Here is a 13662-nt window from a genome sequence, read left to right on the forward strand (position 1 = left end):
TTTCGAAACCGATTAAAATTGGATTGGATTGGATCTTGTACACCCCTATCTTCTGGAATTTTTATTTTTCATAAGATAGGGGATGAGGAGGGCCAAATTGGACAAATTCGACACCTTCTACTCTCTAACCAGGCAAAGATTGGTTCAGATTTTGAAAGTTATTGGACTTACGTATCTACTAGTAGCCATAATGGAAATCGCCTTTCTGTTCAAAACTGGGTTCAATATCCTCACACAGGACCCTTGTCTCGATCCAAGCTACAAAGCAAGAAGAAAAAAAATCTCAATTGAAATCTAATGGGTTAGGGTGGGATTTGAAATAGGGTTTAATATTTATACCTCATACTAAAAAGTCCCACACAATTTCAAATTTAAAACAATCCTTCGAAATTAGCAACTTTTTGAATACCATAAAACTTATTGTTACTTGTCTAAAGTCTTGATTGAATACCACTAGATTTAGCAACTCTCTTTTAAAAATCTTAATAGTCTTAATGGATTACCACAAAATTTATTTAGATTAGTTAAAAATCTTAATTAAATACCACATAATTTATTTAGTCCAAAATAATCTTTTAAAATCCTAATTGAATATACCCCTAAGGCCGCCTCCACCGCAGCCCATTTTGCTAGGGCAAGAGGCCCACTAAGTGGGGTTTGGACTCCAACGCAGGAAAAGCAGCCCGGGCAAGCCCAATGGCAGATCTTGCCTGAGCTTCAGCTCGAAGGCGCTGACATCAGCGAGCAAAAAAAATTCGAAAAAATCGAAAAAAATACCAAAAAATTATGAATGTTTTCCCTATAAATACATAACAATTTTATTTCATTTCCACACCAAATCCTCATACAAACTCTTCTCCTTCCAATATTTGTAAATTGTAATAATTTTTTTCTTGCATTTGTAAATTGTTTATATTTTCTTCCATATTTATTTTTTTCTTGCATTTCTAAATTGTTGATATTTTGTTGCATATTCTTTCTTTTTTTTTCTTGCCCTTGCCCTAGCCTTTTGGGGTGGATCTAAAAAAGGCAAGGTTGCCACTATTCACATGAATAGTAGCAGCTTTTGCCTTGTCTTTGCCTTAGCCTTAGCCTTTTGGGGTGGACATGCTCTAAGATGCATGTGTAAAACTCTCTCAAATCTCTAAAATCCGGACCTGGATTGTGGACGAAAACATAACATCTCTCAATTCTTCATACAAAACTCGTTTGTCTCGCTTTGTCTCTTGGCCCCTACAAAAAGCCCGAAAAAGCCCAAAACCAATAAAACGCTTATAATTACACGTTTACACGTTTCTCTCAAGTCTTTCTCCGACCTCCGACTAGAACAACAACAACAACGTTCTCTGAGCGCATGCCACGGAGCGCAAGCCAAACCCGGTGGCTCACCGAACTTCCCATTTGCAGCGATCGGGTCGTCGGATCCGCTTGACCCGTTTCAAAACTGCGTATTTTTTAGATAGACCGAGAGATGTGGGTCTTCTACCTGATCTCGTTGCCCCTGACCTTGGGCATGGTCCTTTTTACGCTCAAGTACTTCGCAGGCCCGGAGGTCCCTCGCTATGTTTTGCTCACCGTTGGGTACACCTGGTTCTGTTCTCTCTCCATCATCGTCATTGTGCCCGCTGACATCTGGACGGTACTTTTCATTTGCAAGTTCAACAATTTTTGCCATTTCTTTCAGTTTATGGTTGTGTGAATTTGATTCGATTAGGGTTTTTTTTTTGTTTTGAATTAAAAAAGTTTTTAAAGAATGTAATCTGTTTCAGTTTCTCTCATGGGTGCATTGTTAGAAACTTTTGCAACTGGTTGTTTACTTGTACCGGGACATTTTCTCTGCTGCTCAGTTGTGCTCACCAAATTTTTTTTGGGATTTTTTTCTCTGATAATGCAAAACCACTATTATTGGCGATTTGGGTAGCTGATTTTATTTCAGTTAAAAATTGTATCATTGGGTTTGAACAAGAAAGTAAGCCGAAAATGGATTTAAATTTTATGTTAATGGCATGCATCTAATCTCTTAACATTGAAATAATGTAATGCTCTGTTTATATGGCATAAAAGAACAACTGGTTTCTTTGATTGGATACAATATGACAATTGTTTGTTTTGACGTACCAATTCCATGTTTATCAGCTGTAAGACTATCTTTTGTGTTTATTTACTAGCTCCAGTTGTTATGTTCATAATCATTTGTCCATGCAACAATTACTGGTTTCACGATTGTTTCCGATTCTTTTCTTTTATTACATTTGCAGACGGTAAATCATATTGAGAGTGGAGGAATCTCATTCTTTTGGAGCTGGTCATATTGGAGTACATTTTTACTAACTTGGTAAGCAACATGGAACTTCATGGACTCTTTTAGTTGCCCCTTCTATATTTGTATATAGCTGCGTCACATGAATGTCAAGATTTCCAGTTATTATATCATCCGACTGTTATCATCCTCTATCTTAGTTTGGTAATTAACATTACCGTCAAGGCCTTTATTTTTAGTCATTGGAGTCATGTAATATGCATGCAATTGCTCAACAAAATTTGGTCGAATAAGTTCCATTAAATGACTTTTCTGTTTTTAATTGTTCTATCCATCCAGACTGGTGTTTTTCTATTTGAGAAGATATTTATATATAAAATAGGAATCTTAGTGAACATTATACCGTTTTGTTGAGTTTGTTTAATGAGTTTTGAAGTATTAATGCTGCGCCATTTCTAAGTTTTTAGTGAAATGATGATTATATGTTTATCTGCCCTTTCCAATTTACCCTTGATTGGATATAAAATTAATGTGATGTAGATATAAATGGGTTTACAGCTAACTTGTAAATCTTCTCCTCATATTTCTAAGTTATCTCTAAGCAGGACTGTGGTGCCCCTTATTCAGGGTTTTGAAGATGCTGGAGACTTCACTGTGACAGAGAGATTGAAGACTAGTGTACATGTTAACTTACTTTTCTATCTAATTCTGGGAGCTATTGGCCTTTTTGGACTGGTTCTTCTCATCATGATGCACAAGAATTGGTTTGTTCCTTCTCTTGCAAAGATGATTTATATTTATGTGGATATTAGTATCTTCTTAGGTTTGCCTTCAAGGAGTCCAGAGATATTACATAAGTTGTTATATTCTTATTTTGAGTGGCACTGCCTCCCTGTTATGCGATAAAGATTTGATCATAAACAGTGGATGCTGCATAATAAAAGCAATTAGATGTGGTCGCAGTCTAACGTAAGAACACACTTTGGACTGACACATTCAAGACATGTCCGTGTGTGTTTAGCATGCGTGAAAGCATTGCCAGGCTCTAATTCCCAGTCTTTCGCATGCATGAATGAATTTCAGAGATTTGGCAGTTTCGTGCTGATCTTTGTTTTTGTGTCTTCCCATATGATCCCTACCTTTGTGTTCGGGGCGGGGGGGGGGGGGGTTTGTCTTTCTTTGTTCCCAATAACCTTTGAAATAATCATTTCTTGCTACAATAGATGAAATTGAAGTGCAATTAGATGTGAAAAAGGTCTTGAGAGTATCTCACAAAGATGGAAGTCTAACATGAGAGCTTAAAAGATTTTGGGCCCTCTCCACCAATTGCCAATTGGTTAGGTTGGATGCTTACATCACTGTTTAAGTATGGGCACAGTAGAGAAGGCTAGGAAGATGATGTATCACTACCAGTCTAACAGGGGCTCATTCTTTTTACTTTATGTTTTGCCCTGGCTATTGAGCTATTCTATTCATTCCTCATTTTTTTCCTTTTGTTTTTTTGCTTAAATAACAGGGGTGGAGGTGTTCTAGGATTTGCCATGGGCTGCTCGAATACTTTTGGACTTGTTACAGGTGCATTTCTTCTTGGATTTGGTTTGAGTGAAATCCCTAAGGGCCTTTGGAAAAATTCAGATTGGACTATCCGCCAAAAAGTTCTTTCTCATAAAATTGCCAAAATGGCTGTGAAACTTGATGACGCTCATCAAGATCTTTCAAATGCTATTGTGGTAAGTATTCTCTTTCAATTTCCAATTTTAAGATATCCATGTTTTGTTTTCTAAGGTGCACAAAATTTCTCTATCTGCATGTCCATTCTGAAATTCTGATTGGTGTTCATTGTTTGTTTATCTTGTTGTAACTTGGATCTAAGTATGATGGTAGGCATTTTTTCGGCCAACCTGACCCAGTTTTCTTTCCATTTTTGGATGAAATCGAGTCAATTCCATTTCAACCTGATAAAACAGGTTCAGTGTTGTTTTAAATACTTCTTGACCCAAAAGTTCCAACTCCACCCAATTTGAATGAAGTTGTAAAATTTTGAGGTGTTCATATTCGGTCAGTATTTGAATCACCACATGTTGCATTAACACAAGTGCATCAACCATTGTGCTAAACTTGTTTTTCTGATAATATTGTACATAATGCGAATGACCAAATTCAAATAATCTTTTTGAATTTCTTCCAAAGCTGACTTGGCCAAGTGCTTGGCCTTTTGTTTTTCTTTGCAGCAGACTGTAGCTTTTCATTTTTCCAATCATTCTACATTGATTAATCACTCCCATAATCAAATAACATAAGATGCAAAGAATTAAAATAATTGCCTGGAATGAAACTTGTGTGGCAAACACAGTGATCCATCTTTTATACGCTTGTTCTTGAAGTAGACTGAGATAAGAGAGCACACGACCCTATAAAGATTGGTGGCCAGGAATTTTTTTCCCAAAACGAGGAAAAGAAAGAGGTATCAATTTATCAGTCCAATCAATTTGACGTGTGATGTGACATGTTTAATCTATTTAAAAGAATGATAAGAAAATGACTGCAAGTTGTCTTTATCTCTGTAACTTCGTTTCTGCCTTAAGGAACATACCGAGACGAGAGACATTTGGGCTGGGAAGAGGTGGTGAGAAAGGCAGAACTGTTCCTCTGTAACTTTGCTTATGCTCAAACTTTCCCTTTGCCGAACTATTCTCTTCCTCTCCTGGGATATCTTGTTCTCATTTTTTGAATGCCAAATTTTAAGCAGATAACACATCACCTAAAAAACGAAGACTCAACCTTTTATTTTCTTGATCAATGTCGTGTAAATCTCTCTCAAAGGCTCTCAGTTCTAGAAAATTGGCTTGAGCTTGTGTTTGCCATGCATTTTTTTTAGGCCTACTAAGTTTGTAATATTTTGGGCCATTTAGAATTTGTTTTGAAGTTTAAGTTTTACTAAACCCAATTTCCAACTCAACATGACCCCACTTTTGGTGGGTTGGGTTGGGTTGGTTTTTAATGGGGCACGGTCAGTCTTTAGTCATGAAAAATCACCACCTGATTATTTAAGATCGTTTTCAGATTGGGGTTGGGGGAGAGGAGGAAGTGGGTATGTTGTTACTTACAGTGACATGCAACGTGTGAGCTCAAATGTCCAGCATATGATGTCTCTATGACCACAGGGAATGTATGCAATATTGATAATGACTTTGTGCTTTACTTGGAAACAAGCTGCATGGTTTGCCTTGTTTCCTTTGTGGCTGTGTGTATTTGGTTACTTCACTTCTGAAAAGTTATTTGAATTTATTTGTATCATGTTTCTTATAAACTCGAATGATCTTCATTGCCTTTTTTCTTCTACATCTACCAAGCATGAACTATCTTTTGCACTTTCTCACAGCAAGGATGAAAATATCGGCCGATATCCCGATGTATCCCTTTTTTTAGGTGTCGATACAGATACAGAGGGGTAAGCCTCTTTCTTCCCCCTTATTGGCGATATATCCCCGATAATCCCCGATATCCTCGATATTTACCGATATTTCCCGATACCAGACAAATAAACCAGAAATTTGTCTTCAGTTTTGAAAGTAATCATAGGTCCCAGCCACTGAATCAATGTCAAAAACCAAGCTCTAATACTTAGTAGCTTCTCCTTTCTTCTCTCCTCAGTCATTTTGACTATCTTTGGCTCTTCCTCTCCTCTCTCTGGTTGGTCGGTTTCTTGTGTGTTTGATTTTATTTTTCACCTAATCTTTCATCTCTCATTTCCTTTATCATTAAGTCTAACTCTTGTAAAATAATGTTGGGTTATGTATTAATCGGTTGGGTTGGGTTATGTTTGAATAATGTTGTCTTTGTTGTGTTAAGTCTAATTGTATTTATTTTCAGGATTTTCATCGCACATTATATACACGTAGATTTCATCATATGCATATCTTATACTTAGTATATTTTGAATTTTATTTGTTCAATACATTCATTGATAATGTGCTTAATATCTATGAAAGTTTCACTTCAAAATTCCGTGTTTTTAAGCCAATATCTGTCTTTTTTGTCAATTTTCCCCGATACCTAAAACGACATCGATATATCCCCCGAAATATCCATAAATTTAAGGCCCCGATAATATCTGTATCGCCGATATTTTCATCCTTGTCTCACAGTATGGTTGTACTTGTATCTAACTTGTTTTATGTATTATTTATTTTTATTTATACTTGTTGGTTTCTTCATTAGGTCGCCCAAGCAACATCCACTCAGATGTCCAAGCGTGATCCTTTGAGACCCTACATGGATATTATAGACAATTTGTTAGCTCAAATGGTATTTGTTTACTGATTTAAAGAATTGAAATTAAAAATAATTGATCTTAACTAGTTCTGTAATGGTTCTCTTGGTAATATGTTGAATCTTCTCTTATACCAGTTCAAGGAGGATCCATCCTTCAAACCCCAAGGGGGCCGATTAGGTGAAAACGATATGGACTATGATACTGATGAAAAATCAATGGCAACGCTTAGGCGTCATCTTCGAGGTGCCCGGGAAGAGTATTACCGGTATAAAAGGTAAACTTCTTAGTTGAATGCATTACCTATATGATCTATTCACTGAAATTCTTTTGCATTTACTCGTGCCCAAATATTATTTGCGCTGTAGGCATTTTGTATTTTCTGTATCTGTGGTCTTGGCTCTGGATTATCTTTTTAAGTGATCAGGAACTACATGCTACCATAGGTTGCAAATTCCCTTTAGATGGGTATTTGTTGATGCTTGAATAATACTCTATGGTTTATCCTCCTAGTTGACCTTTAAAAATGTGTGTTATTTGCATATAATATTAGAACATAACTTTCTTATGTGTGTCAGTTTGTGTGAACATATATTGTATTACAACTTAACTTTTGCCTTGATTTAGTTCTAAATTAATGGTAAAACTATTTGTTTGAATCATTTTATTCATTTTAATTCAGTCTATGCTGCAATGCCTAATCAATGAGGTTGCTAACTAAGGGAAGAAATTTTTGTTTTCTCTAATTTATCCTTTCTAGTGCTGCTCTGTTGTTAATGCTTCCATGTTGAAGTTTTGTGTTATAAATTGAGAAGTAAATGAACGTTTGTGTACTGTTTTCTGTTGGATGTACGTTCATGGAATCAGTCTATATAATTGCTTATTACTGGTAATTTATATAGACTGATTACTGTTTACTGTGTCAACTAAACGTATATGATTTTTCTAATAATACTTTGGGATTTAAGTTTTGATTATGATTATGGGATCCACATTGAAATACTATTTTCACCTTCACATTTAGTATTTTTCTGGGTTTGTAATTATGATGGTTTGGTTTGTAGTATCTAAAATTTACGATTAGTTTTGCAGTGAGTATATGACCTATGTTATGGAGGCCCTTGAACTTGAAGATACTATAAAAAATTACGAACGCCGGAATTCTACTGGATGGTAAGCCTTTGATTCTGCCATTCTCCATCATTCTTATTCCAGTCCTTACATGTTTATTTGTATGTATACACACATACATATCTAGCCCGCCCCCTCCTCCTCCTCTTCTCTCTCTCCGCCCCTCTTTCCCATTAAAAAAAATGTTTGTCTTCACCTTTTAACTACATTATACCATTTCAGGAAATATGTTTCAACCTTCAGACCTTCTCGAACTGGCAGATTAGGATCTATCCTTGATACAATAGGTAAAATTCAGATCTATAAATTCACTTGTATTGAAATTTTGAGTACTTGGCAATTTGCACTTCTGTCCTATAAATGTCAGGTTGTTTTGTTTAGTTGCATTGAGGGGCCTGTATGCTTTCACCTAAATCGAATCTGAAGACAACACTTTACTTTGTCTTCTATTGGCCTATAAAAGCACACTTTAGATAGACACATAATGTATTATTGTACTGAGGAAATATGAGCATGATGTCTTAATTTATATATGGCTTCACAAAACTCAATGTTATAGTGTTGGTAATTAAACTTTAATTTTAGATTGTAGCTTGATTTTCTTTGAATATTAAAAGTTGAGACCTAAACTGACATGAAAATTAATTCTTGCCCTTTGCAGAATTCTTTTGGCGCTGCATACTAAGAAAAGAAGTTGAAAAACTTTTGGCTATCATACTTGGGATAATTTCTGCTGCTATTCTTTTAGCAGAGGCAACTCTGCTTCCTCGAGTTGACCTATCTCTCTTTTCAATTCTCATAAATTCTGTTTCTAAGCAAGAAGTTCTTGTGCAGGTGGGTCATAGTTATTTTAGTAAGTTGTAGTCTTTATGTTTTTTGGGCATTGTGCAATCGGTGTATGGGGAAAAGCTGTGTCAGTTTGTGAAGGTTGATATTTCTCACCCAGGTTTTATTGCTGACGCCAACATATTGTTTAAAAGGAAAAATTGAACAAAGCTATCTGCATTATGTTCATTGGATCCATATGAGTCCACATCACTGTGAATAGTTGCACATATAAATGATTAGATGTGCATTGATCTTTTTATGTAAATGGGTCTCCATATTTGAAGGCATGCTCTTACTTTCTTTTTATTACTCTACTGGTTGCTGATGTAAATTTGTTGACTCAACTTTACCCCAGGTATTTGCCTTTGTTCCTTTGATGTATATGTGCATCTGCACATATTACTCCTTGTTCAAAATCGGTATGTTGATGTTTTACTCATTAACGCCCAGGCAAACAAGTTCAGTCAACTTGCTTATGATATGCTCGTAAGTTTTGATCTTAATTCTAGCTATTAACCAACTTGTCTTTTGTTACAAAATTACTCACGCTCCATTTCTTTCATATCTTCCAGGATGGTCGCTCGTTATGCTCCTCCAGTTTCATACAACTTTCTCAATCTCATTCGTCTTGGTGAACATAAAACTATATTTGAAAAGGTATTTATCTCATCCATCTCATCTGTCCTCTTACTGATCTATATCTTACCCTAGCTGAAAGTAAAATGGAATGTGTTAATAGTTCTTTCTATTTATAGTTACATGGGATTCTTGTAGCGGAAGCCAATTTAAAAGCTTTTCAAACAATTTTTTTCTTCATGATTTTAGTATAAATCTAAATACTCTTGGGCAACTGTAACCAAAAAGAAAATTAATATCGGGTAGCATGCGGATTTGGTTCTTTTACTAGTGTGATGATTTTTCTAACTTTCTTCAGTAAAATCTTTTTTTTCCCCCCTTTCTTTTCCTGTTTTGGGTTTTTCTCTTCAATTGTAGATTATTGACGGAAAAAAAAAAAATTTCTCATTAACTGTAAATTCCTTTTCAAACATTGCTATAATGTTTTTTTTTTCCCAGTGTAGTTTTTCGGTTTGGCATTTCATATCATCTAATATTATTGTTTTCTGTTCTTAGTTTTGGCTGGTATGTTTAACTGTAGAACTTCCCTCCTCCCTCCAATTAATGATTTTCACTATTTTACCTTTGTGAATGTGAATTGCAGCGAATGGGAAACATTGATCAAGCTGTCCCTTTCTTTGGGAGTGAGTTTAACAGAATCTATCCACTTATCATGGTTGTGTACACCCTGTTGGTTGCTAGCAACTTTTTTGACCGCATAATTAATTTTTTTGGGAGATGGAAACGATTTAGATTTCAAACCGAGGTTGACGATATGGATGGTTTTGATCCGTCTGGGTTAATTATCTTACAAAAGGGTAAGCATATTTCGTGATCTTCTTTTTTTAGAAGGCTTAGACTACTACTATTCACTTGGCACGAGCCATCTGTGAATATCACAGATCCTTTACATACTCTTTTTTATTACAAATTTCAAAACCACAGGTTTTGTGAGCGCATATAAATAAAGAGATGTGCTTGAACTTAATTGTCATTGTTTTTTCAGAGCGATCATGGATTGAACAAGGTCTCAAAGTCGGTGAACATGTTATCCCATTAGCTAGGAATTTCAACAGCACGGATGTTGAGACTGGCAGCAGCAACATGGTACACTAACATTTAGCATACTGCTTAGATTTGCTGAATAAATTATCTGTCATACTGTATCCATCCTAATCTCTGATTTTCTTTTCTAGTTTGTTTGTTTGTTTGTTTTTTTTTGGTTCTTTTTTCTTCTTCATGCTCTGCTGGTATATTGGATAATAGATCATTTCCTAATAATGGTGGAATTTCAGGATAGGACTCTTGTTGAAATGAAAGCAACAAGCAGTCTAAGCGCTGAGGGGGCCAATGGAACTCCCTCAAAATCTTCGAAAGAAGATCGCAGATATAGCTCAAGTAAAGAAGCCATCAGCAACAAGTATGCTGCCATTAGAGAACAGAGCAGACAAGCATCTTTCAACACAAATCCGGTGGAGAAGAATATTTCTGCTGCCAAGGTCTCCTTGCTTGATGGAGACAACTCTAACCCTGATAACACAGCAGGAGGATCACCTACTGGCTTGTCCTCAAAGTGGGAATCAATGAAAAATGGTTTCCAAAATTTCAAGGCAAACATAGCAGCCAAAAAATTTATTCCCATACGCCAAGTTCAAGATACTATAGACCTATCTCGTGCTTCTTCTAATGAGTCCCTCGACGAGATATTTCAGAGATTGAAACGGCCGTCTGTAGATCATGTGAGCTATGTTGACGAGGATGAAGATGGCACGGAGGGAAAGTCTGGTCCTAGCAGATAATGTTTATAATCTGTTTTAGGTAATGAACTTGTTACCATTCTAGAATTGGGAATATTAAGCCCATAAAATGTATAGCTCATGCGGTGAGGGCTGATACCATTTGCTTGCTACGATTTTGACCGCAAAGATTAGTCCAGCCTGGGAAGATATTTTGCGATACCGAAACTACATACGTCTAGTTGGAAGACTCTAGACAATTTGACAGGAAAGATAGGAAAATTTCAGTTACCTGTAAAAAAAAAAAAAAAAAGAAAGTGAGTTGGGGACTCATGTTTGTATTTGAATTATACGTGTATTTGTAAAAGAATGTCACCATTTTGTTTCTCCTCTGCAATGTAACCTAGTGGCCGACTCTCAAAAAATTACCAGTTCCAGATTCAACTCATTTTCATTTGACATGTTTGACATTCTTTCATAGAGCTTGTTGTGATGATATCTGTTAAGAATGCTTCACCCAGTGAGGATGATTATTTTAAGGGAACGTTTAACAGATGAGCTTCAACAGTTTGTTTGAAATTTTAGTCGAAGAAGCAAATCACAATCATATAAAAACAATTCAAGCCATGCAACTTCCATATCAATTCAAATCAATTAACTGGATGAGACCAAAGAATAATATATCAAAACACGTCGTGCACGTGGTCAAACAAAAAGGCCTTCTCAAGTCAAAGTGTCAAATTTCCCAATCACAATTGTTGTGAAACTTCGGAGAAATTTTGATGCAAGGGGGCAAAAAAGGGTAAGGATGTCAACTGCAGTCTAACTTGTAAAACATTATATCATCACAAATATTCTGCAAAATTTATTTTATGCAACATTTGAATTTGGCATCCAATATGGATTAAATTTGGCATAAACTCAAATCAATCCATAACCAGCAATTAGTTAATATGAACAAGCAAGACCTTATCACGATTGATTACTTAATCAAATTACAAACTTCACATCCTAACTTGTTACTTGTGGTACAGAAAGACATACAAAATAATAAATAAAAATATTTATCCTAGACTACTCTTTGAGTGCTTCAAAACCTCCTTGGTTTTGCTCCCCGTTGTCCGAAGCAGCTTCGACCAAAACCCTCTTTTTTTCTTCTTCTGCTTCCCACCACCACTACTAGCCTTCTGATCTCCGAAACGATGATGATTTGTCTTCGAAACAACCGCGGCGACCGATCTGCTCTTCTTCATCACCCCATCATCATAATCATCATGGCCGCCGCGGCCATACCCACCACCAGTACTCGTGCTACTCCTTGTCATGAAAGAAAACGAACCCAATATTTCCGAAGCATGACGCCGATGACGACGCTGAGGGCCTCGGCCGCTGAAGCTTGTAGAATAATAATAATTATTAACAGGAGGAGAGCCGGCGGAGGAGGAAACAGAAGAAGACGAGGAATTAGATTGATTACGGGGAGAAGAAACAGTACGAGCAAGTCTCTCACTGAAGAAAGTTGAGGAGGGGGCATAGAGCTCAGAGAGCCTCTCACTAAGACAAGATGAACAAACACCTGGCGATGAATATTGCTTCATCATCATGTCGTCGCCTCCAAACAGCTGGTGCTTATTGCATCCTCTCCCTGATTCAGACCAACCCATCTTTTCTTTTTCTCTGAATATATTTCTTATGAATTTGCCGCTTGATTTGAGCTTCTGTGAGCTTTTATATATATATATATATATATAGAGAGAGAGAGAGAGAAAGAGAGAGAGAGAGAGAGAGAGAGAGTACAGGATTTGGTTGCTTACTGGTTACTTCATTGGTTTGTTTACATTAAGACACGACGCACACACGCACGTAGACTTTTCTTACGAAGGTTCATTTTTATTAGAGTTATAAATTATAATTAATTACGACTCGGCTCTCCCCTCTACCATTACAGCTAGGTGCTGTCATCAATATCACAGCCCACACGTGGGAACTAGTTTCATGACAACAACACTACTTGACTTTTTACTTGCTAGGAGTCGTTATTTCTTCGAAAGTGTTTGGTTGACGGTAAAAGAAGCTTGGGATTAAAAAGTCATTTCGTTTCTTATGTTTGGTAACTTCAAGTTAGAAAAAATAGTCCATGCTTCATGAAAAAATGAGGCCGAAAATGATATCCTCCATCAAGCTTCAGTTCCAATTTTCATAGGAAATCACAGCAAACATAGAAGTATAATTGAAAAATTAAATAAATTTTCATAAATATTTTCCCAATATTACTGAACATGAGAAATGAATCTTTATTTTCCATCCCTAAAAAAGACACGAAACTAAATTCCTATAAATATCTTTCCGCAACCTAAACGTAGCCGTACTAAAGAGCAACTAATTCTATTAATCCAAGATACTGGTTGGGCGGTGATCCTAAATCGTCACAACCCATCAAGGGAAATAATTCCTTTTTTTTTTTTTTATTGTGGTACAATGGGAAATTCAATAATGCATTGTTGGTTGTTGCATGGGGACAGATGGGCACAGTCAAGGCGATGGACGGTCGTGATGCGAATAAATACAAAAACGTGGGACCCATTTTGGGCTGGAATAGAAGACCAGTACGCAAGAGTCAAGAGTATATGTGCCGTGATTGGCTGCTACGTGTCCGTGGGCAAGATAGATCATATAAACAAACAACCAACCGTGGAGGGCGTTTTAATTGTGGGGCGGCGGTGCACGTGAAAGAGAATGCACGCTTCTTCTCTCGAGCCACGTAGGCCAAAAATACATAAATAATGGAATTCATTTTTGCGTGCACATTCGTTTCGTGT

At 36.5% G+C, this 13662-nt stretch overlaps 2 protein-coding genes across 2 annotated transcripts; one reads left to right on the top strand and one right to left on the bottom strand.

Annotated features, from left to right (window-relative positions):
* LOC18773508 (LMBR1 domain-containing protein 2 homolog A) lies at window positions 1304–11304 on the top strand. The gene is made up of 14 exons (XM_007206360.2): window positions 1304–1639; window positions 2259–2335; window positions 2866–3024; window positions 3777–3990; window positions 6482–6568; window positions 6671–6810; window positions 7626–7706; window positions 7887–7951; window positions 8326–8498; window positions 8848–8978; window positions 9065–9149; window positions 9712–9925; window positions 10114–10214; window positions 10403–11304. Exons 1-14 carry the CDS (start codon window positions 1472–1474, stop codon window positions 10904–10906), a joined length of 2199 nt encoding a protein of 732 aa, XP_007206422.1. The 5' UTR covers window positions 1304–1471; the 3' UTR covers window positions 10907–11304.
* On the bottom strand, window positions 11689–12594 carry LOC18773337. Its single transcript, XM_007205873.2, has one exon. The coding sequence runs from the start codon at window positions 12505–12507 to the stop codon at window positions 11908–11910; it is 600 nt and encodes a 199-aa protein (XP_007205935.1). The 5' UTR covers window positions 12508–12594; the 3' UTR covers window positions 11689–11907.

The sequence above is a fragment of the Prunus persica genome, chromosome G6 (assembly GCF_000346465.2).
Source record: "Prunus persica cultivar Lovell chromosome G6, Prunus_persica_NCBIv2, whole genome shotgun sequence".
In the NCBI taxonomy this organism is placed as follows: Eukaryota; Viridiplantae; Streptophyta; class Magnoliopsida; order Rosales; family Rosaceae; genus Prunus; species Prunus persica.

Coding starts and splice junctions, on each gene's coding strand:
- LOC18773508 (XM_007206360.2), top strand. CDS start 1,472: ATGTGGGTCTTCTACCTGATCTCGTTGCCCCTGACCTTGGGCATGGTC. Junction 6,569..6,670: donor ACAATTTGTTAGCTCAAATG/GTATTTGTTTAC, acceptor CTCTTATACCAG/TTCAAGGAGGATCCATCCTT. Junction 7,952..8,325: donor ATCTATCCTTGATACAATAG/GTAAAATTCAGA, acceptor TGCCCTTTGCAG/AATTCTTTTGGCGCTGCATA.
- LOC18773337 (XM_007205873.2), bottom strand. CDS start 12,507: ATGGGTTGGTCTGAATCAGGGAGAGGATGCAATAAGCACCAGCTGTTT.